A 27360-nucleotide genomic window follows, 5' to 3' on the forward strand; every position below is an offset into this window, starting at 1 on the left:
AGAGGTTCCACTTTTTTAAGACTGGCCTGTGTGTCCGTATATTAGCAGACAGACGATTTCAGTTACCTCTTTTGACTTTCCTGAAAGTTCCTTGAAAAAACTTTTTTTTTGTCTCCAGTGTACAGAAAAGTAAGCCACAACTCTTCTTTTTTATTGCTGCTTTAATTTGGGTTCAGCTGGCCTTTAACAGTTCTAATCTTACAAAACATCAAGCATTACAGCACCTGCATACAAATTATGCTCATTACAATAATTATAATTCATATGCAGATCTTATGCAAATCTGTGTATAAATCAACCTGTGAAAGCTGATACTGAGAAAAGGGGACTAGCTGAGCTGTCCATGACGTGTTGCTGGTTCCTGAAGTTATAGAGCTAAATATAGCCTGAGCTGAAATATAGAGAAATAACCAGAACATAGTGTCAGTGTAATAAACATAAGGGAGCAGATGTACTAAAAAAGACACTAATTACTGATTATCTGTCAACACTTTGCACTGGCGGCGATGGCCAATTTAGAGCAATATTGACTTTTAGATTTGTAGCTTTTCCCACAAAGATAAACAAAGCACAGTTTTCCAGTTAATAAAAGAGCATTGCAATATAAAATCCAGGTTTCTTTGCATGGTAGTTTCTTCCACCAGGTAGAAGAATAATGTTATGTTTTTCTGACTGTGACATTTCTTTATTAGAAGCCACAGGGCACATGGAGTAATAAAGTAATGAGTCATTTCAATAATGCAGGCAGCGCACAGCCAAAATCCATGTCTCAATCTGTGCTTTTAACAGTAATTGAAACTAGAAATCTGTCAAATCATTGCAAATGCATTATTCAGGCTTAACCTGCTATTAAGACACTTAAGTGAGCATATAATCAAGCAATAATATTAGGATACAACAGTATAAAACATGTTTACTACAGTGGATCAGTGGTTTAGGCCGCTCTAAACACTAGCAGATATTCTCCTAACTGTTAGAATATTTGTAGGGTGTTAACAGAGGGTTTGTTACCTTCTGCTGCAGTAATAACCTACAGTCCACGTTCGTCCACATTGGTTGACTCACTGTTGACTCTCAGGCTGTAATTCAGGCTGCAGGATTTCTGATATTTATGTTCAGGATTTTTTTTCCAAAATAGATCTATTATGTCATTTGCAATTGATCAGATCAGATTTGGGTGTTCAGATATCATAAACCTATGTTAATGGGTTGCTTTAGGATTAACGTAGGTTTTAATTCAGTGAAAGAATATGAATTTGTATTAAATACACTCTACAGGATGTTGATTTGGAATTGAATTGTAATTTTGTAGGAAGTGGGATTGAATTCATTGCAATTGAGAGAAATTAAATGTTATCACATATTAATGAGAATGTGATACTTTTAACATACATTTTTCTTCCAAATGGAAATACAGACACTAACACTAATCATACATTCCCTTAATAATGAATATTTTAAAATATATAAATTTCAAAGTAATCAAAGTAAACAAAGTTTTGGTAAATGCAATTTTTATTTATTAAAGTGCTTTGCGGTTGTTTGCTGTATCCAGAGGTGGAAAAAGTACTGAAAAATTGTAATTAAGTAAAAGTACCTTTACTTTGCTAAAATTCTACTCAAGTAAAAGTAAAAGTACCCATCTAAAAATCTACTCGAGTAAAAGTAAAAAAGTACTCAAGTACTCATTTAAAATTTACTTTGAGTAAAAGTTACATAGTTACTTTTAATTATTTGATGTAAAAAAGTACAAATCATGAATTAAATCTTTTTAATTAATTATTATTCCAAATAATAATTTGGACCTTTCAGACAGTATTTGTTCAGACCACCCCATAAAACATTTTCAAAAACAAGTGGCATAGGTTTCTATGATCCATTTTTTTTCTTTACTGTTAAAAAAGTTATGGTCATATAGGTGACTATAAACTGTATTTTTATAGTTTTACAGTTCGTAATTTTTTTTTACATAACTTGCCATTGCTTTGCTTTAACTGCTGTTTACATTTAAGCAGATTATTTAATGTTTCCAATAAAACTTAAGGAATTATCATGAAAAACATAAAATCATACAAAAAAACTGTTTGTCGGTGCATGCGCATTGCTGTAAAGAAGCACATACCGATGGGTAGCATAACTCGACAGAACACTGGTTCCCCCGAGCACAGCTGATTCACACAGCGTCTCTCCCGCTAACCATAATAAACACTGCTGGGAAAAGTTCAGCTGCGCTGCCATGGAGAACAAAACTCTTTTTTCTTATTCAGACAATTAGTTTTTTTTCCCCCCAGCATTTAATTATTTACTCAGTAATGGGGAGTTTTCCAATGTAGTGTCAAAATGTATTTGAGTAAAAGTAAAATTACCTATTTTAAAAACTACTTAAAAAAACACAACTTACTCATAAAATCTACTCAATTACAGTAATTGGAGTAAATGTAATTCATTACTTTCCACCTCTGGTTGTATCTAACGAATCTAACAAATGGCCAACATGTTTGCACAACTATTTGAAGATTTGGAATTTAAAACTTGAAAACATATTTTTATAATCTGTTTTATACATCGATTTGCAATCCATTTTTTATTTGTGATATCTGTGTAAAACTCATGTTGTAATAATATGTAATATATACTGTAAAGCTTCATTATTAATTACATATTTATTATGACTTTCTAAGAACTGTATGGAATTCCAATTCTGCTTTGTAATCTCAATTAAAATACAAACAAAAAAAATAGTAGTGGAATTTAGTGGTCATTCTCAATTCAATTCTTGACTCCAATTTGAGTGTCCAGACTGAGGTACATATGTACAAATACAATTATAATAACATTTCAGAGACCTTCCAAATGTGGTTTGAAACCAATTAGCAAAAAAAAAAAACCATTTTTTTCAGTAAAGATTCAGTTTGAATGTAGCCTTGCCGTCATCATACACCAGAGAGTCAGCCCTGTGTGTCTGTAACCAAGCCAAAACTACACAAAAGGTCAAACATAGGGGTGTACTTTGAAATCTCTAGGAATTAGTTTTAGCTCCTCAAAGGTTTTTCAAAATGTTTGCCCCTTTCATGATTCATATTTTTTACATGTTTGTCACTAGTCCTAAATGTTTCAGATCATTAAAAAAAATTAAATATTAGTCAAAGACTAATAGAGTTTTTAAATGAAGATTTTTATTATTAAGAGAGAAAAACAATCCCTAACCTACATGGCCCTGTGTAAAAAAGTGTTTGCCCCCTAAACCTAATAAATGTTTGGACCACCCTTAGCAGCAATTAGCAGCACTGATATGTTCATAAACAGCACTGATATGTATGTCTCAGATTTGGTTGTGGTACACTGTGAGAGTGGGTTTACTATTCTGAGATTTCCAGCCTGAGCAGCTGTGTGAGGAAAAACCTACCAATTATGAAGGGATAAAAGAAGATTAACATAACTTGTGCAAGGCAACAGATGTGCTAAATTGCAAGCAAGGTGGAGCTAGGAACAGCCAGTGACCATATGTTATTTATGAAGTTCCTAATCCAAATGCTTTGAATGTGTTTCTTCAGGAAGGCTGCAGTAATGACATACAGCCAGATTTGTTTGTTTGCTTGTGAGGCTCTTATTTCTCTCAGTAGAAGCTAATGTGCAGATGCAGTACATCAGTTCTTCTAATTGCAAATGAGCAGACAGCTCTGGGTTCATCCTGCCACCCAAACAGTCTGGTGCTAGCGTGCCGCAGCAGCCGCCTCTCACCTAGAGCGCCCCGATTCATCACTCATACCCAGCCGCTCCTCTGGAATCACCGGGCATCATCCCTAACTCTGAAACATTACAGGCCTGGGAGACCAACTACGCGACCCAGCCGGCTGTTAACTGCCAAGACTGTTCATTTTCTGGGGCTGCAGCTCCACGCAGAGCAGCCCATCTGCGCACTGATGATGGATGAGAATTTGGACCCTGGGCACTGGCAGTGTTTTCAGAGCTCTCACTGGAAGAGCTAATGAGAAGTGTAATGAGATGTTATTTGCCTGTGATTAAATGGCCCTGAGGAGGGTTCGCCTGTCCAGAGCTGAAAGGGCTGGTTTGACGTATGCAGCTGATGCTGTGGGACCAAGATGATTGCTGGCACAGGTTTTTTTTTTTATTTATTTTGTGTCTGTTTTTCAATTTTCTGTTGTACAATTTTCTCTGTTATTATCAGAATTATTAGACAGCCCACTAGCAAAAGTCTTTTGTGCCATAAAGCTGCGACAAGGGGAATCTCAACAGCCAATTTCAGAGAAAATGGTGTTTTTGATACTTGAAGTCAGTTTTTGAAGACAGTCTTTGCCACAGTTGTGAATCACTTACACTGGGGAGCAGCATTATCACTGTCAGATTGTGCTGGTTATTAGAAAATGGATTGCCACTCAAACCAGGCCTGTTGACTGCAGCTTATACTGTGCTAGTTTCAAAACAAAACGACAAAATAGAAGCCAGGGCTCCACAAACGTGTCCATACTAGGCTATTGCTACATTCACACAGCAGGTACAATATTTATGTTTTTTTATTTACCATATTTTTCCCACTATACGGTGCACCAGATTATAAGGCGCACTATCAATAAACGTCTATTTTCTGGTCTATTTTCATACATAAGGTGCACCGGATCATAAGGCACATTATGTGACGCTAGTAAGGAACAGGGGTGTCGTCATGTTTTCCTTCTAATTCAGCTGGTCTGTTCGCTAAGTAAAGAGCATTTGTTTATTTACAGCAAGCTTAGATTTGCAGATTTCCACTAAGGCTAGCCACGGTTAGCAGCTAATGATGCCCGACAGGGCTAAACTGAGAAACCCTGAGTGTTCTGGTAAGCCAGGGTGATATTTAACATGGTTAGCCTGCAGCCTACAGTCCGATATATTCACCTCTGACCTAGCTAACTAGTGCTTAGCGCGGTTAGTGGGTAAAGCTAAAGCTGCTCCATCATAGCTAGCCGGGGTTAGCAGCAGGCTAAAGGCCGATAATTCTTACCTCTGAACGACAAAAGGGCTAAGCGCTTAGCCCTTTTAAATATTGGGACTGATGTCTCTGTTCCAGTAATAGCCGGATCTTGTTTCAACTGCTCAACATTTCTAAGGAAATGGTTGAAAAAATCTGTTGATAGAAAGGTCACAAATCAAACAAGTGGGCATGGTGGAAAAACATGCCCTTTTTACAGAAAGCTTTAATATTCAATTTGATAAATGTAAAATAACAGGGTTCATTAGAGCATCTTTCTCCCCAACCAAAGTCAGATACATAAATGCATTTTTTGCTATTTTGTGCTATCCTGACAAATGTGTATTATTATACTATGATTAATTGCATGGTTTGATTTGACATGTCTTGCTCTGAGTTTCTTTGATTTTACCAAATTGAAAACCTCTGGAATATAATCAAGAGGGAGATAGATGATCATTAACCATCAAACCAAGCTGAACCGCTTGAATTTTTGCACCAGTAGTGGCATAAAGTTATCCAAAAGCAGTGTGTAAGACTGGTGGAGGAGAACATGCCAAGCTGCATTAAAAACAAGGGTTAAAATATTGATTTCTGAATAGTATAATTATGAACTTGTTTTCTTTGCATTATTTGAGGTCTGAAAGCTCTACATCTTTTTTTTGTTATTTCAGCCAATAAATGCTCTTTTGCTTAGTGCAGACCACACCTGAGATAAGTAGAGGAAGAGAAGGAAAAGGAGAGGGGAGGGAACTCAGTTATACCCCCCCCCCTTTGGAGGAAGTGGTGGGTTCTTCTAGACTAGAAGAAGGGGGTTGTTGGGGAGGTGGTGGGTTGCAAAAGTTCATCACGAAAGGTAGGTAGTTAGAGCTGGTATTTATAGGGCGGTTTATTGATAAGGGGTGCAGTTAGAGCGTGGAGTTTGGGCGTGGTCCTTCTCCCACATTTTTATTTATTACATAACACCATAAATGACAATTTTATTAGGAATTTGAGAGAAATGTTGTCTGTAGTTTATTGAATAAAACAACAATGTTCATTTTACTTAAACATATACCTATAAATAGCAAAATCAGAGAAACTGATTCAGAAACTGAAGTGGTCTCTTAATTTTTCCAGAGCTGTATATAAAACATGCAGACTTTTTGTGACAGACAAAAGAAAGGAAAGAGATGTTAATAGGTCAAGTGTCACATGATTTGTTTCGCAGAAAGCAGGTCAGTGATTTTCTCATTATTCTTATGTGATTTTATTAATTATCCCACCACTGTCTCTCGATTTTGTCTCTGTCTGGGTTGTCATTAGTTCCACCATGGCGTCTGGAATGAGAGCGCACTCTGTCTCTCTGGGACAGAATGATTAGTTTGATTAGGAAGCTACGAGGAGGAAGAAGTTTGAGAGCATCTTCAGCCTGTGGCATCAGTCTGATAGATTTAGAGGACATCTGTGCTCTTCTTATAACGGATTGAGCTGGGAATTCACTTGACTCCCCAAAATCTTTTTAAAAGTTTTGCTTTTTTAAGTTTTTCTAGTGTCACATTGGCATATTTTTGGGGAGTTTTTGTGTTTGTCAGTCATATCTGTATCTTTAGCCTGTGCTGCAGCAGCTTTATGGAGAATTTTTATTTTTTTGCACTTTTACATAATTGCAGTAAAGGTGCATGCATTTTACAAGCTGAGAGATAAAGAACCATCACTGAATGTAAAAGATGCATGTGAACCAACATATTAGAGTAATTTTACAGTATTTTACACACAACTTTTTGACTTTGTCCTGCCTGCTTCATCAAAGTTACATAGCACAGTTAAAGGAGAACTCCGGTGTAAAATTGACTTTTGGTTTAGTGAAATATAATAAAGAGTACTAACCTTTGTTGAATAGCACACCCCTGTTCTCTATCTATCTATCTATCTATCTATCTATCTATCTATCTATCTATCTATCTATCTATCTATCTATCTTTTCAGGGGCCGCCATCACTAAGGTTACGCTACAGGTTGTAAACAGTGTTTTTAATAAGCTTCTTGTGCACTTTTAATGTTTCTTAATGACTTATTTTAAATGTCAGGGCTCACCGGATTCTTCCATTGAGGTGTGGAGCTACTTTGAGCCTGGATAACGATGTAAAAAGCGATTTATCTGTAGGATATAGATGATCCATATCATCCATTCTAAAGCATGTTTGAAAAAAACTGCATTAAATTACTGGATCTTGGAAATCTACACGAGAACGAAGGTGTGCTATTCAACAAAGCTTAGTACTTTTTATCATGTTTTACTACACCCAAAGTCAATTTCACACTAGAGTTCTCCTTTAAGCTCTGATATGGCAATGGTAGAGGGATTATTCATGCTGTTACAAACCAGTGGTGTATTAAAAAAATATTTAGATGCTGTTTGATTAAAGCAGCTTTAAGTGAGAATTGGTTCCCCCTACAGTAAAGAGTGTGCTTTCGTGCATTTCTGGACAAGCTGAGAAATTCATAAGGAATGCAAAGTTATACAGTTAGTAGCATGTTGTGATATAGACACTATTCTCCTTATTACAGGAGTCAATATATACATTTTGCTCTTGTTAAATTATAAATGCTACAAAATATTGCTTTAATTAACATTCTGTGAAAACTGTGTCTAAAATATTGTTTTAATAGGAAATGTAGACATTCAAATGCTTATTCTTTATTCCTAACTTAGGAATAAAGAATTCTTATTCCTAAATTTTAATTTCAAAAGACAGCTTCTATAAAGTGTGTATGTGTGTGTTTATGTGTGTGTGTGTGTAGTCTTGCAGGTTATGTGGAAGCTCTGGCTTGCAGGCTTGGCATGCAGATTCCGGATCTGAGTCCCAAACAGGCTGATATGTGGCAAACCAGAGTCAGCTCTCATACCGTGAGTAATTAATCAATATCACTCTCCCTCTCTCTCCCTTGTTCTTTCTTTCTCTCTCTCCCCCCACAGGAATAATAGAATGATGGTCAGTCTGCCAGTCTTGTTTTCTTACAGTGGCATTTAAATTTAGGCAGGCTGACCAGAAAGTAAGTGTTATGTCACTATTGTAAGGATGACAGCACCCAACTGGCCATTTTTAGCTAGGTTATGCACTAGACTTTTTAGTAGTTAGCACAGCTCACAAGTCTTCACATGTTGCCATTAAAAATAGTTGTATGACAGTGAAAAAATAAATGCATGCAGCAGTATAATTACTCTCTAAGAATCAAAGAGGAACTATCCTCCAAGTCAGAGTGCTGAACCCTTCCGTAGCTACACTGCTGCTATGTGGAAAAAGTCTCAAAATGACTGAGATAACAATTAAATGAAGCCTGTTAAATCCAGAAAATATAGATATTAAAACATTAAAAGCGGCCATTTTTACACTTGAATAAATAACTCCTAGCGTGCTGGCTACTCGGAAATGCTACATCAGCACCGTAGCAGAGGAGTTGGCTGACTTCACATGTATCGGAGGAGGCATGTGCTAGTCTTCACCCTTCACCCTGGTGTTGTGGCATCACTGGTGATAGGGGGAGTCCTAATGAATAGGTTGGATAATTGGTCTTGTAAATTGGGGAGACAATGGGATATATATATTATGGGATTTATATATATATAAACACGCTAACTGGTTCTGTAAATCCAAAAGAATAGGGAGATTCAGGAGGCAGAAAGCTGCAGGTAGTTTTTCATTCACAGTACATTTGTGGCCACACAGTTCTCTACCTAGAGTTTGTGCATTCATGATTAATGAAGAACAGAACACATGATGTTGAACTTTGACCTCAAGGATCTGGCTAATTAGGATCCAATTAATTAGAAGGGACACCAGCATATCTGATGAAGACGTAACTGTCTCTGGTGACCCTCAGGTGACATGCATCATGCTGCATTTTAAACAGAGTCGAAAGTAAACAAGCTGATCTTCCGCCAAATTAAATATGCTAAATCAAATAAAATCCCACAAGTCTCCTCTTGTTTTTTTGGAAAAGGTAATTAATAGTAATATTAACCTAGAAAAAGAAAGTCTTATTTATTATTTATAAATACAAATAAAATTCATAAAATACATCAGTAAAAGAAAAATGTATTTAATTTTATTTATTTTAAAAGGAATAGAAAAGAATCCCAATTGCCCCTGTGAATGCATAGAAGGGGTATTCTTATAAAATAGTCAAGCATAAATGACTGACCTAGTGTTTCCAACCATTATTATTATTACATGTAGACCTGCAGGATCTAAGAATCCTTCTCTTAAATAGAATTGAACCGAACAGATTTTAAGCATTTAAACCTAGCTTTTACCAAATCAATAGGCCCATTTCTACACTGACACATTGCTTTAAGGTTTCTGAGAAGCAGAGGAGAACCATAACATTCATATTTTTTAAGGTAAACCTACCATAAAAATTTTATTTTAAGAGTTGTTTTGTTTTTTGTTCTCAAAATGTTTTGCAGCACTATAAATCTTTGTTTATTGTAGAATTTCTTATATAAAACCAAAAATAGATTGACATTTTTATTGGAACATGAACCAGATTTTATTGAAAATAAAATTGAAAATCCTGCTGCACAAAGATTGATTAAACCTTCATAACACTCTTTCACTATTTAGATATTCATATATGTTATTCACTGGCACAAACTAAGTCTTGAGATTATTGTTTAGGGTATATCTGTTGGTGTTTACTTAATAAGTGTCCTAACTGTATTCTTTAAGATTTATATTTATAATCAGAACTTCATTAATACTATTATTTAGAAATCTAATAACTATATGTAGGCACCTAATATGGCAGTAGTGTGAGTTTTGATATTAACAGGGTTGTATGGTCATAAAAAAACTGGAAAAGTTGGGGAATTCGAAAATAACAATTTCCAGGCCTGGATAAGTTTTGGAAAAATAAAAATACCCATAATGTTTTGGAAAAGTCATGAAAATGTGTAGAGCATGACTTTTCTAAAACAGTATGGGTATTTTTATTTTTCCAAAACCTATTTCAGTTTCAGTTTATCAATGAAGAAAATCTATTTTGAGCTAACAAATACATTAGCTCAGATATAGTTTAGTAATATTGCCCTACACAAATATTGTGTGTCAGCATATTTATCAGATTCATTTTAGGCCTACTATAATCAATTTTAATTATAGTTTTAGTTGATTTTTGGTTTTATAGTCCATGTGTCCATGTCTGAGGTTTTAAAAATCATTTGGTCATGAAAATGTGCCTTGAAGTCATGAAAAAAATCATGAAAAAATAATGGGGATTTATTGGTTAAAACATGTATGAATCCTTTATTTTTGAGGTATATCTTACATGAAATTTTAAGAGAAGTTGTTTTGTTTTTTTGTTCTCTAAATGTTTTGCAGCTTTATAATTCTTTGATAATTGTAGCATTTCATATATAAAACCAAAATGTGACTGATAATATTAGGTCTTTTTTTTTTTTTACTGGAACATGAACCAGATTCTGAAAAAAAATAAAGAAGAAAAACATCTAAAATCCTGCTGCACAAAGGTTGACTAAACCTTTATAACACTCATTCACTAATAAGATATATATATGTTATTCCCTGGCACAAACTAAACTTTGAGTTGATTGTTATAGTATATCTTTTGGTGTTAACTTAATGTGTCACAACTTTGTTCCTAGCTGCATTCTGTAAGATTTGTAAGAAATGTAAGATTTGTATACATTTCTAATCAGAACTTAATTAATAGTATTATATAAATCTAATAACTCTATGTAGGAACCTAATATGGCAGTAGTGTGAGTTTTGTAATTAAGGCACTGTATTTTTTATTGAGTTTCTGTCAAGTGGAAATGTCTCATGTAATGAACTTAAATCTGACTTAGCTCCAGTAGCCAGTCGACTGAAACATTGTTGTCTCACTGCTGGCAGTAAATAAATCAGTGAATATCCATCATTTGTCTAATCAAGCAGTCCACCTCAAGCTGTTCTTCTACAGAACCAGCATATTCATAGAGAGATATGACAACGTTTATTAACTCAGTCTTCCATGATTCTGTCTTACCGGTAAATTTTCCCTTTTCTCCAGCTGTGAAAACAGGTTTCTACTTCTAAAAATATTAAGTTGTCATATGAATTTAGTTGTCAAATGAATATTAGCTTGACAGTTTCTGACTCTGAATGTAAAAATATCTGTGTGAATAAGGAATATCTTATTCCACTGTTTTAACCCAACAAGAAATGCAAAGTTTGTCCTGGATATTAGGTTTGACAGGTTTCACAATGATTTTGGGTGACCTTTGGCTGGTCATGACAGGGTCTTGATCTGGTGGTCCTTTTTTATTGACCAAGCTGTGTGGCACAAAGCATTGTCCTCAGAGTTGGGGAACATTGCCAGAGAAGAAGGAAGCAAGTTTTCTTCCAGGATAACCTTGTACATGGCTTGATGAACCATCCCCATATCATCACAGATACTCCACCAAATTTCCAAAACTCTGTGATTATCTCTACAGATCTCCGTCTAACCATTAGACAACCTGGTTTTGAAAATTGGACTTATCAAGGACGGTCTTACTGCAGTCCTCTGTAGTCCAATACATATGGTCTTTTGCAAACTTCAGCCTGGCTCTTCTTTGCTTCTCATTGATAAATGACTTTTTCTAGCTTTACATGACTGTAGCCCTGCCTCTAGGAGCCTGTTTTAAACTGTTCCTTCTGTGCACTTCACCCCAGCTGCCATTTGCCATTCTTTTTGTTGGTCACTTGATGTCATCTTGGGTTTATGATTGAAATTTAAATGAGTTGGCAGTCAATTTCCATACCTGAGCTCCATTGAAAACCTCTGGAAGGCAATCAAGAGGAAGATAGATAGTCCCAAGCCATCAAACAAAGCTGAACTGCTTGTAAAGGTCATTTAATAAGGTCACCCAAAAGCAGTGTGAAAGACTGGTGAAACGCATGCCAAGATGCATGAAGGCTTTGATTAAAATCAGGGTTATTCCACCAAATATTGATTTTTGAACTATTAAAATTTTATGAATACGAACTTGTTTTCTTTGCATTATTTGAGGTCTGAAAGCACTGCATATTTTGTAGTTTTGGCCATTTTTCATTTTCTTCAAATAAATGCTCCAAATGACAATATTTATTTTTTTATTTGAGAGACATTTTGCCAATAGTTTATAGAATACAACAATGTTCAGTTTACTCAAAAAATACATATAAATAGTGGAATCAGAGGATTTTGAAGTGGTCTCTTATATTTTCTTAAGCTGTACATGTCTCAAAATCTAAATCTAAATAATGTTCAGGCCTTTGTTCAGGCTGCAGAGGATGAAATATCCTTTAAAGCACATCCAGATGTTCTTCAGCAAACTGACATTTCATGGGGAATTGTTCTTTATTGATCCTCCATGTTTCATTCATCACAACCCCACAGCTTCCTTACATAAAAACACACAAAGAGAAGACAGCAGCAGCATCTAATATTCATCACTGTGATGATTCAAATAATGTCTCCACATGCTTTTGTTTTAGACACTGTTTAGTGCACGTCCCCCATCTTTCTTCTGGACAAAAAGGTTCCTAACCTCTATGAGGACTGGGTAATACTGGGTTCTTCAAAGGAAGGTTGACCCTGCATTCTAAATATAATCAGTTTTTACATAGCTCTTCTCATTAATGTCACTCATATTCATATTATCATTCCACCAATTCACAGTGTAAGCCATTTGTACTTATTATGCCTGACGCTTTGCTGCATCACTGACTGAGAAAACTACAGTTTAATAATTTCTCCCCTTCTCAGAGCTCAGCTGACCCCTTCTAACTCAAGCTGTTTGGGATTTAAAACAGAAGTCTTAGTGGCAGCAAGTTGAAGAGTGGGACACTTTACTGTAGCTTGGTTGTAGCACAAGCCATTAAAAATGACTCTTTGTTTTAATGAGTGTGAGGATTTTTTGTGTTTCAGTAGGCAGGCTGGAAGCATACGCACTGGCATTAGATCAGATACAAAGGATGCCTCAGATTCTGAAAGTTGGTCAGAAAAACTTACACCCAACAGATGGCCCACACAGCACATTTACAGCCATTCAAATCTGTGCTAAGCAGTCCTCAAAAGCATGTCTTGTTTTTATATATATATATATATATATATATATATATATATATATATATATATATATATATATATATATATATATATAAAGGATCCCATCATATTCAATATTTTAAACTAAGAATAAAAAATTAGAGATCCACCAAAATTAAAACTTTTGGCTGAAAACCAACAACATGAAGCTGAATTTCGAAATCAGGACAAGGATTTTTTTACAGATTTAATTGTGCTACTTTTTTCACTCTGAATAGATTAAAATAGTACAAACTGTATTTTTGTCTTGCTTTTTAAAAAACATGAATTTAATTCAGCAGTGCTATTCTAATTACGCATTTACTTTTGCAGGGCCATAATAATTGACAATTGGCTTCATTAGTGCTATTCTGTTCATTACTTTACTTCATGAGTGCTATTATGTTCATTACTGTATTTCATCAGTGCTATTCTGTTTATTACTTTACTTTATTAGTGATATTCTAGTCATTACTTTACTTCATCAGTGCTATTCTAGTCAAAGATTAACCTCGGCAGTGCTGTTCTACTCTTAAATCTAAGTTAACTTTTACAATTCTACAATTCTACAGTCATATATTTCAGCTGGAAAGCAGCTAGTTTGTAAAGTGGTAGCTAGTAAACAGATACAGAGCATGTTAAGTGATGCTTTATTTTGTTTCATTTGTGCAGAAAAATCCACTTGAACCTGCAGTTTTTTTTAAGCTTAAAGTGCTTCTTGATATTTTAACTAAACTATTTTGGTTGCCACATTTAAATCTATAAGAAATATTTTAAAACTCCCTGAGCTGTTAGAACTACAAGAACAACAAGCTAAATTTCCCCATCCCTGGACAACAATTCTGACTACACAAAAAACAAGCAGATGGCAGCATGTGAATAATGCACTTTTAATAGGTTGCAAATCATAACACCCACTGCAACAGCCAGATCTGTGGGCTAACATCGATCTGATTTATCTGAATAATGGTGGTCTGCAGGCCACCATGTTCCTACAGCACATGCAGGCATAAATCACAGCAGCGCAGGTAATAGACCCACATGAGCAGCCAAATGAGTTTTACTCAGTCTTTACAAAAATCTTTAACCAGGGCTGGAGCTCTGAGTAGCATGTTTATAATTATTTACAGTCATTTTCACATCCATCCTGTTGTCCTGCTTATGTGTAACTGGATGTAACTAGACTCTCACAGAAGACATAGTGGATAGTTTACTCCATTCGCTTGCTATAGAAATGATTCACTGTGCAAACCTAAACCCTTCACCTTAAAACAGATACATGGACTTTCAAACCATTCGCTTCTTCCTAAGTTACCATTACTGATTCACCACTTTACCTGTATCATATTTCTCGACTTTTTGGACTCCTTGTTTCATGTAAAACATCACCCATTGGTGCTTTTCATACTCATTAATACCTTGAGCTCAGCTGGTTTGCTATTATAACACTGCTTTTTGCTATTATAAATCTGCTTTAGCAGATTTAGTAATTTGTGCACATCAGGAACCAAATTATGAGCCAATTTAGCAACAGACACCTTGCTGTTTGTAACATCTTTTGCAGATGTGCAGTCAGGATGTCTTGCCATGCACCTGATCTGGAAACTGGCAGGAGACCATTAATTTCCTATAGGAGTATGGGATTTATAGCAGTGATTTAGCAACATGCATTAGGACAGAACGAGTTGAGAGTTTCTCAGCTTTATCCAAATGAATTACGACATGGTATAGAGAGATTCTAAGCCAAAACAAATACAAAAACAAATAAGTCAGACCATCACAGAAACAGGGTCCCCAAGCTCTGAACTCTTGGTTCCTGTTTCACTGTTCCATACTATTCTCAACAGTGTGGTTCTAAGCTTGATGCATCTTTAAGAAAAATGAAGCATGGAAGAATGTAGTGGATAGCTTTTTTACTGCAGTGCCAAATGCTTACTAAGGCATTGTCGCATCTTTCTGCGCCAGAATGGACCCTTTAAACCAGTTGCGACCTCTTTTTCATTTTGCTGTGTTGCTAAATCAGGACCAGGTAGTGTATGGTGTTTTGTAATAATTATAAGAGACTGTTACTGTTGTTGAAGGTGCTGGTCCAGTCTAACATTCCTGCCCTGTTTCAAGAAGTTAGAAAGTTAGCATGCTAAATTGCAAAACATAGCATACTTACTAAATTCAACATAGAGAGCTTTAAGTTTCACAACAGCTACAAGTTTCGTCCAACATCGAAACTGGCTTTGTCCTACATATATCCATCATGCTAGCATACAGGCTACAGATGTCATTCAGGATTACTACCTCAGAGTAGAGCTTAGATCGGGTCAAAAATCCGACCCGGCTCGAGCACATTCTGCCCAAACCTGCCCCACCCTGCCCTGCCCAATAAACTGTCATTGTGAGAATAGAGTGATGTTAATTAACATTGCAACACTGAAGAAGCATAGACCTATTATTTAAGAAAAAGGTATTTTTTAAGAACAGCGCCACACAGTGTTGCAAGTCTAATGCAGACAAGTGGGGATGCTCACGTGTGCGTGAGCCACAGAGCTGTGTGATCATAACATTCTAACTTGTGCTACTTTTTTTTTAAACAGTTTGATTTGTTATTATCTTGCCAAAGCTTTATATAAAATAAGTCTACCAATAAAAAACAGACGCCTACGTCACCGACTATTTTCTTGAGCCCAACTATTTTCTGGGAGATCTACCTCAGAGTTTGCACTTAGGCTACCAGCTCTGCACAAGCTTCATACCATCTATCAGGGTGGCCCAGCAAGTCAATTAGCAGATATCAACGTCATTAAGCCCTCTCAGAGTTAGCTAAACGTCTCAAGAAAACCAGGCCCTGCTCAGATTGTAAGCGTGCTCCCTACGTTACCCTTCATGCTCAGGGCCATTCTTCCCTGCAGTGAAAAGTGACCTTATCCTCCTTATCATCTGTCTTCATCTCCTTTAGCTGAGCTATAATGGCCATAGGGTCAAAACCAGCAGAAAGCATCATAATACTCATCACTGTCACTAGAAGACACCAAGACTCACTCCTGCACTCAAATGAGGATCACAGTAGCTTTTGTGTTCACGACCATTTACCACAATTTAGCAGATCATCCTGCTCTTTCATAATGGTAAAAGCCAATACCGAAACTTGTTTAACGCAAGTCTTTTTCCTCCACTTTTACAGAACTGCAACACTTTCTGTTTATTATTATTCTGGTTCTTATGTCAATTCTTTGTACATTTATTTTCTCTGTTTCAAAAAAACAAGACAGGGTTCCTGCAGGTCCTTAAAAAGTTTTAAAATAGCTTAAATTAAAATCCAGGTAATTAAGTTCTTAAATTGTCTTAAATTTTAAGTTAGCGGCAAGTTAGCTATGCTACCGGGGAGAGAACTAAGGTTAGCGGAGAACTAGCTATCGTTAGAGGTGAGCTAGCTAACATGTTCAAATTAGCTGCTATTTATGTAGCTGCATTACTGACGAGAGAACAAAGGTTTGCAAAGAGCTAGCAAATGTAAGAGGTGAGCAAGCTAACATACTAACATTAGCAGCGAGTTATCTAGCTACATTACTGGGGAGAGAATAAAGGTTAGCGGCAAGCTAGCTAGCATTAGCAGCATGCTAGATAACATAGTAACGTTAGCGGAGAGAGAACTAAGGTTAGTGGAGAGCTAACTTACATAGTAACATTAGCAGTGAGCTAGCTAACATGCTAACACAATAAAATTAGCAGCGAGTTAGCTACATTACTGGTGAGAGAACTAAGGTCAGTGGAGAGCTAGCTAACATAATAATGTTAGTGGTGAGTTAGCCACGTTACGGGAGAGAAAACTAAGGTTTGTGGCAAGCTAGTTTACATTAACAGCAAGCTAGATAACATAGTAACGTTAGCATAATTTTTGATTTCCTATACAACAAATAATTTTGTACCAAAGAAAATATGACTACATTTTTGGGTCTTAAATTATATTTATTGCAGTCTAAAAAAAGGTCTTAAAAACCATTAAATTGGACTTTTAGAATGGTGCAGGAACCCTGCAAGAAAATGTTTCTTTTTTATAGCGATTAAAACAGTATATTGCCAAACATTTGCGCATGCAAGATTAATGAAAAACAATAGATAACAACCAGAATTAAACCATAGTTACTATGGCTATGGTTATAAAATCACAAACATGAACACATTTATTCTGTACTGTCAGTTCAGGCCACAACTGTTTATCCTACCCATTAATGTGGAGAGTGTTGTTGTAGAGAGTCTGTAGCAGAGCTTTTTGAGTAAAAGATGTGAAGGACTGTGATGTGCTATTCATGTCTGTCAGGAAGCGAGTTTATCTCAGCAGCTTTAAAAAAGCATCCAGACATCTGTGTGCCTTTTTTCAGCAAGCCTGGAGTTCATTTCAGTCCAGACTCAACAGTAAATGTATCAAACTCTTGAAGTAGTTTCTGAATGAGCTGAACAATAGTTGCTGCTTTTCCTTCACGCTGTAAAGCTCCAGCTCATCGCAAATCACCTCAAATCACCATCTCAATTGGGTTTAGGTCAGGGGATTGTGGAGGACAAACACTTTTTTGTTTACTACATAATTCCATATGTGTACCTTAATTGTTTCATGTATTAAATATAAATCTACAACGTAGAAAATAAATTAAAAACAGAAATAAAGAAAAACATTGAATGAGAAGGTGTGTGCAAACATTGACTGGTACTCTATGAGTGATTTTCAATTATGGTTTAGTAATGTGTTTAATTCTTCCATACCAACAAAATAAAAAGCAATTTCATTTATTTTTATTTGTAGGTGTGCCAAAATATTAAGATCCAGCACCATTTAGAGCTATGTTATATTTATAATAAATCATGTAAATGTTTGTAAATCGTGCACACAAAGATAAATAGGCCTAAGTCTTATATAAAAACAAAATAAAAAAATGTTATTATATCAAGCAGCTCCCTAAATTTCTATTTTATTCTATTTATTTTATTTGTATTTTATTTTATTCAATTTATTTTTGACAGATGCCTGAGATTCCCTCCAGAGGATTATATGTAGATATGGATATACAGTCCAGATTAACTTATTCTGAAATTAATTTTAAAAAAGTAATTTAATTTGATTGTTTAAATTATTCTATTAACCTCCCCGCCCTACCCTGGAAAGTAGTTGACGATGTTGCAGCCCTTGTTGGATTCTGTTCTTGGTTACCAAAGAACATCAGTAACTCTTCAAAAAAACTTGGTATAGTTTTACTAATTGGAGTTCATTTCAGTCCAAACTCAATAGGTAAATGTATCAGACTCAGCTGTATATGTTTTCTGTCTGGAGTTTTCTTCTGTCTGTCTGTCTATCTGTCTGTCTGTCTATTGCACAGTAACAAAATAGCCTGTTTAATGAAGAGTAAAAATTGTATATTTTGTTACTTTAAACTCCATGTGCATTATAAATCGATTTAAAACTGAAAAATACATTAAAACATAGAGCACTGTCGGCAATTAGAGGTAGCAAAATTGGCCTCGCTCCCTCCGGGTGGGTAGATGGCACTCTTTCCCCACATCACTCCTAGGGTGATGTTGATCAGCACAGGGCGTCTGTGAGCTGATGTATCGGAACTGAGTCGCTGCGCTTTCCTCTGATCGCACTGTGATGCTACTTAGCAATGCAGCAGCAGCAGCAGCTCGAAAAGAGGCAGTGGCTGACTTCACATGTATCAGAGGAGGCATGTGCTAGTCTTTACCCTCCTGGTGTGTTGGGGCATCACTAATGATAGGAGTTTTCATTCCAGTCCTAATGAGTGGGTTGGGTAATTGGCTGAGTAAAATTGGGGAGAAATTTAAAAATAAAATTTTATATGTATAAACATAGAGCACTGTGTAAGGAAGAAAGAAAAAAAGAAAGAAAAGAAAAGAAAGAAAAAAATATTTCAAACTTTCAGGGTTTTTTTTTCATGCTAGAAAATAATACACAACTTAAATCTTGGCATTGTGCTTCTTAGATAAAAGCTTCAGAGGCAGTGTTGTGTGTCTCTGCAGCATAAACAATTATTATAAGACCTGACAGTGCTGTCCCTGGAGGAGGTGATAATGGCTAGTACAGAGGTAAAAACTGTATATCTGCTGAGTGGCCAACAGAGCCAGCCTGAGAAAAACAGCTTCACCAACTTTTCTAACATCTCAATAATTCATTTCTGAGAAATTGACTGATGTCCTGGATGATAAGCACACCGGGGTGTGAGATTTTAATTGAACATTGTCTTCTAATGCTCTGGTTGATGTTGAATAGGTCACTATGGACAAAATTGAGGCCAGATTAATTTTAATATTGATGAGGATGGAAAGGTCAGTAATATCAGAATCCATTTTTCATTTCAGGATAGATGGCAGCTGACAAGCTGTAGTGGATAACACAATTTAAAGCTTTGTAGATCTGTGAAGGATAAAAAACATGTTACATAATAAACTCTCTCTGGCCTGTTACAATACACAGCTCCATGAGGCTTAACTACTTTTGTTACTTTCAAAACTAAGTGTGTCTATTTTTGTTTGAAAGGCATACAATGCATGGACATTGTATTATTGATATATGGACTCACAGACTTCATTAAATCATTGGTTAAAACAATTTTTATTATTTTCTTATCTAGAAATCCTTAGTTTATAGCGCTATCGTACTGGTATACAGTAATGGCATTTTTACTGCATGTTACCCACAGTACTTGACTTTTTTGTGGATCTAAGCGAGCCAAGTAGGTACTAACAAATGATGTGTAAACCTTGCAGGGAGCTGATTGGACAGAAAGAATAGTCACTGTAGCTGACGCCATGCAGTCATTCAGCACAAACTAGCTATTTGTAAAATATTCACACTACAGTAGTGATCACATTTGTTTTAATGCAATTTGTAAAATTATACCACGTTTATTTTGAAGAGTTACAGATGTACAAAAATAGAATTCAACAGGACCTGAAACATTACCAGCTACTTTTTGGGGTAGGGCTGGGGGGTTAATAGAATAATTTGAATAATCAAATTACTGTTTTAAAGTGATTTTCAAAAGGAGCTAATCTAGAATGTGTAAATCTACGAATAATCTGCCTGAGGAAATCTTAGTAAATAAACTTGTGCTTCTGTTGAAAAACCTGTAAAGATTTATTTACATGGAATGATATTTTGCACATTTTCTTTAACTAAAATAGAAGAAAATGTAAAAACTGCTTGAAAGTTTTAAGGGAGCTGCTTGCTACGATAATCTTTTGTTTCTATATTGTTTTTACACAGTTCAGAAACATATACATGATATATTAGAAATATAAGATACCTGAAAATGGTGCTGGTTCTTAATATTTTGGCAGAACTTAAAACATTTCTAAATCGCTCATACAGTACCAGTCAAACGTTTGGACACACCTCGTCTCATTTAGTGTTTTTCTTTATTTCTTTAATTAATTTATTTTCTACTTTGTAGATTCATATAAAATACATGAAAACAATTAAGGCACACATGTGGAATTACAAAGTAAACAAAAAAAGGGTTTGTCCTCCACAATCCCCCAACCTAAAACTGATGAACTGAGATGGTGACTTAATGTGGTTTGGGATGAGCTGAAGCTTCACAGCATGAAGGAAAAGCAGCATCTATTGTTCAGCACCTCCAGAAACTCCTCCCTCATTAAGACATTGTGAGATTAAAATACCAAGAGAGTGCAGATATGTCCTAAAAGCTAAATGTGCTACTGAGAAGAATTTAAAGTATAAAACATGTTCTGGTTTGTTTATTAAAAAAAAGTGCATGTGTTCCTGTATAGCTTTCATTTCTTTAATATTAAATTTACAATCTAAAAACATAATAATAAAAGGATATAATACACATAAATTAGAATAGGTGTGTCCTGGTACTGTATATTTAAAAATATCTATTTAGTTTTTTTTTGTTTTTTTTTTACCAAAATAGATTATTTTAGTTATTAAGTTATTTTTTGGTTTTCTATTTCAGGGCGAGCTAGATGAACAAGATGCCAATAACCTAGTTGAGTCCAAACAGTGAAAAAAGCACCACTCAATACTTGTTTGCTTATCTGTTTTTACCTAAATCTGTGCTTGAGGCGTTGACCTTGATTCTGGTTTCCAGTCCTGGGTTCTATAATCACTGGTAGCAGTTAATTGAGCTGTTTCTCTTGATGATTGGCTACATAGTGGAATATACAGTCCCCTCTAAAAATATTTTGGAACAGTGTGGCCGATCCCTTTATTTGTGCTGTAAACTGACATCAAAAGATGAATATGAGACAAAAAGATCAACATTTAAATTTTTGATACACAGTTCTGAAGATAACACCTCCTGTCTAAACCCATCCATTTTTCTTGGGATAAAAGCTGGAATGTTGATCTTTTGACACATATTTGTCTTTTAATATCTAACCCAAATGATTTTAGTTTACACTAGAAATAAATGGATTGACCTCACTGTTCCAATACTTTTGGAGTGGACTTTATGTCATTCCAAAGACCCAGGGCTGACCCAATTCTGTAGCAGGAGTTCTCAGAAAAGCACTGCATCTCATGATTTTTTGTTCTGGTGTTGCACCTGCAGGGCAAAGCCATCGGAGTGGGCATCGGCTGCATCCTAGGCATGTTTCCCCTCCTCTTCTTCAAAGATGATGATGAGAAGAAAAAAGAGGGAGGGGAAGAGCAGACATCTTCTCCTGCTGTCACCTCCAAAAGCGCATGAGGAGAACGAACTGCTGCTCCTCCTGTAAATGAAAGAACCCTGGTTGAACCATTCCTCGAGCTGCTGATTGCAGCATCATTTCACCCTGTTGCAGCAGGCACTCCATCTCCAACTAACACCATGCGCATGGATTTCTTCAACAGAGTCATTGTTCTGGAACTCTGAGGTACTTGGGTCAGACTTTCAGGCAGCACACAGTTCCTGAGGTATTGAATGAGCAAATGAGCTTCCTTCAGCCATTCAAGCTGATGCTTCAATTATTTATATATATTTTTTGTGAGTTCCTCCTTCAGGATTTATAACCGAAATGTCATCAGGTGTGGGTGAAGGTCACGCTGACAGCCCATAAAGAACTGTAAAGCCGACAGGCCAGCAGGGGTGCAGAACACTGGGGTGTCACTAGAGACACAGCGAATTCAGTCAGAGGGCCCTATCTTACACCCTGCGCAAGGTGTATTGTGATGCCCATTGTTATTTTACACCCCACCAACAGCCTGCGCCATTAAAGTAGCTTCGGAGCTTGTGAATATATCTACGCCAATAGACATGGTGGTCTGAAAGTGAGGTTTGTTCAGATAAATTTCTGGTGTATTGCTATCTTGGCAATGTAAAACACAGGTGCACCACTGTCTAAAATTAACCTAGATAACAGTAATTATTCAGATGTTCATTGCTAACTTGGCAATGCAGGCGCTGGAGGTGCCTAATGGGGGTACACCCCCACTTGTTACATCCACAAGGACATGCAGCAGTGCACAAACCCAACTTTTACATCCACAATAAACAGAATACAAAATTAAATCATAAAAAACATTGCTGTTCCTATAAATGACCTGTTTGTGCACCTTCACAGCGTAAACAAGCAGGTCAGTTTCCTCTGCTGAGAAGCAAAGAAAGCAGCACTGCGCCGTTAAAATAGCTCTCCGCTAAAGCCAGAGCGCACCTGGCTGTTAAATGGAATGAGAGGTGACAAACAGATTGGTTTATTACACGTTACACCCAAAACACACCCATTTTAATTAATTAAGAGGAATAAGTATGAGCCTTTTGTGCATTTCGTGCCGTATGAGGTGTACTTTTCCTGACGCTATGATAGCAAAGACACACTGGCACGCGCCGTAAATCAAGCTAAGAGGTGTAAGGTTTACGACTCACCTATAGATGTACTAAAATAGGGCCCAAAGCTGCTAACATGTTTAACATGGCTAACCGTGAATAATGACTTTTGGAAAGCATTTAGCATGAGCTACTTTGCGTAATGCTGGCATGTAGTACTTTTTATATTTATTTTATTTTTTTCTTTTAAGTGTTTTGTTTCTTACAAGTGTGCAGTATTTGATTTGTGAAAGTAGAGATACTTTGAATCAAGAAGAGACACATTTAGAGTTTTTAGATTAGCTAATTTACTTGAAATATTTGAACTGACATGTACTGTTAAGTTATTTGAATTGTGGATTGAATTGTTACTCCTGTTCTTGCTGTTAATTTGAATGGACTGAGTTGTTAAATTTGTGTTTGAGCGCTTTCTTTTTGTTGTCAGCAAAAAATAAGGAACTTCAGCCTCCAAGCTCTAGAATTCATGTCTTCTTTAGGAACCGCCTCCTATTTGAGTGTGTCTGCAGCTGTGTTGGAACCTGATACTGCCATTGGATAAACTGTTGTATCATCATTGCATCATCTTACATTAGAAGGCAGAACATCAAGAAGATCAGCACATTCCTTCCTGCATGGTGACCACGTGAACTGGAAATCTTTGGACTGGGTCTTTGCTGAACCTTAATTTGCTGAATTTATTTTATTACATTTTATTTTGTTAGAACCAATGATTAGTTGAAAAATGTCTCCACCCTGCCACCAGTGGGCGATACTGACACAGGACTGAAACAAAAGAAGACAAAGTAAAAGATCTGCATGTAGAGTCTGAGCATATCTTCCTAATGAATATTCATATTCTGATATTGCTTTATTAATATGAGCTTTACTCCTGCATAATTGGAAGGGTTTATCATAACACTTTCAACGCACAAAAACACACATATATGCCCACACATTCACTACATATACCTCAGCCACATTTCTTCATCCATGTGTTTTGTTATGTGCCTTAATGCAGGGATGGCCAACTGGGGCCATAATGAAGAAAATTCGTCGTTTAGGCGTGGCATCCATTGACAGACTCCCGTTGCCAACCCTGGCTTAACTCACACTGTAAACACATAAACATGCACACTGTTAATGGAAACCTGACCCAGGAAATATCTGTTACATTACAGTCAGTCTGTATGTTAATCTCTTACTACTGCTGAATGTTTGCACACTAATTTCAATCTTGTTTCCTTTTTGTTTGTTTAATTGCCCTGTGTTGTTTAATGAAGTGTTGAGAATTTGAAGAAGTGTTCTGAATATGAACAGGATCAAGACGTGTCGACATGGAGAGTCAGATGAGAAATTCTAGGACGCCATAACCGTAGAAATGCTCTGCCTCCATCTCAACAATAGAAAGCTTTCAGCTGCGTCGAGCACATCTACGGACAGCTAAACGTGAATCAGGGTAACAGGATCTCACTGACCTCATGTTGACCTGGTCACGTTGGGAGAGAACAGAAGTAAGCACAAGCACCTACATACAGGCCTGTAAGAGCTGGCATGATAAACTCACTATAAGTGTGTGTGTGTTTAAATTTTTCATTGTAAATTCCAAAATAGTCAAGCTTGAATGAAGACAAAATCATCATATCAAATATGTTTCTACATGGAATATATATGTATATGTACATATACAGTACCAATCAAAATAAAATATAAAAAACATGGGAAGCTTTTGTTTGGGTGGGAAATTTACAATGTTTGCTTAATACTACTGAAAGGCAGCATTTTTAAAGGTGCCAAAGAATATATAACCATATTTTTCGCACACCAGGTTATAAGGCTCACTATCAAAAATTGTCTGTATTATAAGGCTTTATGTCTAGCGGTTCGTCCCGCGTTGCTTTTTTAACACAGTAAACGCGCAGGCTACAGGCTGATAATACCCACCTCTGAATGGCGAAAGAGCTAGTGCGGTTAGGGGCTAATGCTAAGCTGTACGCTGTACTTCAGTGAAGTGGCTTTACTGCTATTTACAATCTGACTGATAAAATTAAAAAAAGCGCACTGATGATTTGATGATAATCGTGATATTATATTTTGTATGTATTTGTATGTTTGTTCACAGAAAATAACAGTGAACAGTATTTTAGCAATTCATGCAATACCACACCAATGCGTCGATAACTGCGACTAGATACACACAGTGTGAACTGCAGTAAGTGAAGAAAAAAAGTATATACTTCCCAAACTATTATTAGTAAAAATGTAGCTTTGTTTTGCTATTCAGTTATCGTTATGTCAGTGACACTGAATGTTCTTAAAAGAACAACAATATTGTTTATCGCAGTAACTTTTGGGACGAGTCTAGGAAGGTTAGCACGTAGCATTACGGAAACAATGTTACTGTAATGTTCTGAAATGTGTGACACAATTATGGTTTGCATCACATAACATTATTAGAATGTTTCTCACAAAACATTCCCTGCTAAGCAAATGCTAATGTTATCAAAACGTTAAAGGTAACATTACCAAAACTACAAATAAAATCACTGACAAATTACATTGCAGCAACATTACCATAATGCCTAAGAACATTAAATAAAAATGCAAGATTTAACATAAGAAGAACTGTGACCAGCAGAACATTTTCTACTAACCAAAAATTGTTAGCTGGGTTTATGCCTTACCTGTTAGACTAGCATTAGTTTTTTGTTTCTTAGCTTTCCTTCGCTTCCATATTCTTCTGAAGTAACCATTGCATTTAGCCTTAATTTTTTTTTGGCTTGTGTCCGTAATTGGCCTCTATTTGGACCAAACTTCTTATTACTGACTAAAACCAACATAAGCATGTATAATGGCTTATTCTAATAGACATCAGTTTTGTCCAGTTTTATCTAATTCCACATTAATAAGTGTTATAACATCTGCAAAATGTGTATAAGGTTATTGTACATTAGGGGGTCACAAAAGGCTTATGTAAGTATTGTGCAGCCTTATGAATTCTGCCCTTCAGTAAGTATTAATGTTTTTTATTTTTGTAGTTATTTTGCTCATAAATTCAATTACGAGTTTTCAGATCAAAATATCTTGACTATAATTAAAAACATAAACTTGTGCGCCGAGTGTTCTAGTGGTTTAACTAAAGCACTTCCACTATGATCTGGAGATCGCCAGTTCGAATCCCGGTCATGCAGTTTGCCATCTGCTACCATTGTCCGGAGAGAGCACAATTGGCGTGCAGTGATGCTACTCGGTTGAAAAGAGACGGAGTCTTAACTTCACATGTGTTGGAGGAGGCGTGTCCTAGTCTTCACCCTCCTTGTGTTGTGGCATCACTTGTTATGGGGGATATGCAGCTGAGTAGCAGCTGAATGGGTGGGACAATTGGCCTCGCTAAATTGGGAGAAAAAAAATATAGAAAAAAACATGAACTTGGATGCATGTTAATTTATGGTTTCTTCTAAAATCCTGTGTTTATCTGCTCCAGAGTTTGGCAATACTTTGCTGAACAGATTAGACAAACTGTGTTTGTGCAATGGGTGCAATGTTAAAAGTGAAAGCATTCATTAGAATCTTCAAACTTTTGGACATTGAGCACAATTACAATAAAAAAAGTACACTGAAACATTTGACTGGTACTGTATATATAACCGTATATGTATCTGAAAAGATTAAAGTGTGAATGAGAGATGTGTTCTGTGTTGATTGCTGTGCACTAAAATAATCTGAGACTTACTCTGGCTTGTAGTGACTATGCATTCTAAAACCTGCTTAGGGCCACAAGAGTACAGGAGGTAGGAAGAAAGAGACCGTTTTATACCTGCATGCATATTAAACTATTTATTAAAACACTCTTTTAACGGATTGCTTTGTACCAATGTAATTATTTCTGTTTAGGAAGTCCTGCCTTAATTTGCATGTGTTATTAAGAAAGTTGCTCATTAAACATTAAACTTGGAAAACCTACCAAGAATGCTCTAAAAGTCTGATGAAGATACTACAGCATTATGTTTAACTAATAAAAAACAGCAGAGATGAAGCTCACTGAGTACTGATGTCTAAAAGGACATTTTATTCATGTTTATGTAGAAAACCCTGTATAAGTAAACTAATATTCTACTGAAAAAAATCAATAAAGTAGGTCTTGAGTTCTTATATATATTCTTATCTTAATACAAAAGTGACTCACTGAAACTCAACCTTGTTCCACCTTGATATGATCTTTTCTGATGTTATCTTTTGTTCCAAATTGGAAAACGTTCAGGTCAGTTGGGAAACTTTTTCAGATAAAATGTGTTCGATCAAGCTAAAGTGTGGCCCTGCGCAGCAGCAGTCATTATTTTATATTCAGCTGTTCACAGTTATGGTTATCAACCAAACTCTGTGTTTGTCCAGAGGGTCTAATTAGTTACGTTTGGATGGATTTGTATTTCCCAATTTTAATTTCATGGTTTACTGTAATGTGCACCATGTAATAACTATTGTCAGAGG

The 27360-nt window shown here is 36.0% G+C and overlaps 1 protein-coding gene across 1 annotated transcript in view; it reads left to right on the forward strand.

Annotated features, from left to right (window-relative positions):
- The window catches only part of LOC103037205 (transmembrane protein 65), a 100290-nt gene extending 73262 nt beyond the window's left edge, over nt 1-27028 (forward strand). Inside the window, exons 7-8 of the mRNA XM_022674134.2 lie at nt 7754-7859; nt 21643-27028. Coding sequence (XP_022529855.1) covers nt 7754-7859; nt 21643-21780 — 244 coding nt within the window. The 3' untranslated portion in view covers nt 21781-27028. The remainder of the gene's footprint in view (nt 1-7753; nt 7860-21642) is intronic.
- Nucleotides 27029-27360: the final 332 nt, after the last annotated feature.

Source organism: Astyanax mexicanus, chromosome 6, assembly GCF_023375975.1.
Source record: "Astyanax mexicanus isolate ESR-SI-001 chromosome 6, AstMex3_surface, whole genome shotgun sequence".
NCBI lineage: Eukaryota > Metazoa > Chordata > Actinopteri > Characiformes > Acestrorhamphidae > Astyanax > Astyanax mexicanus.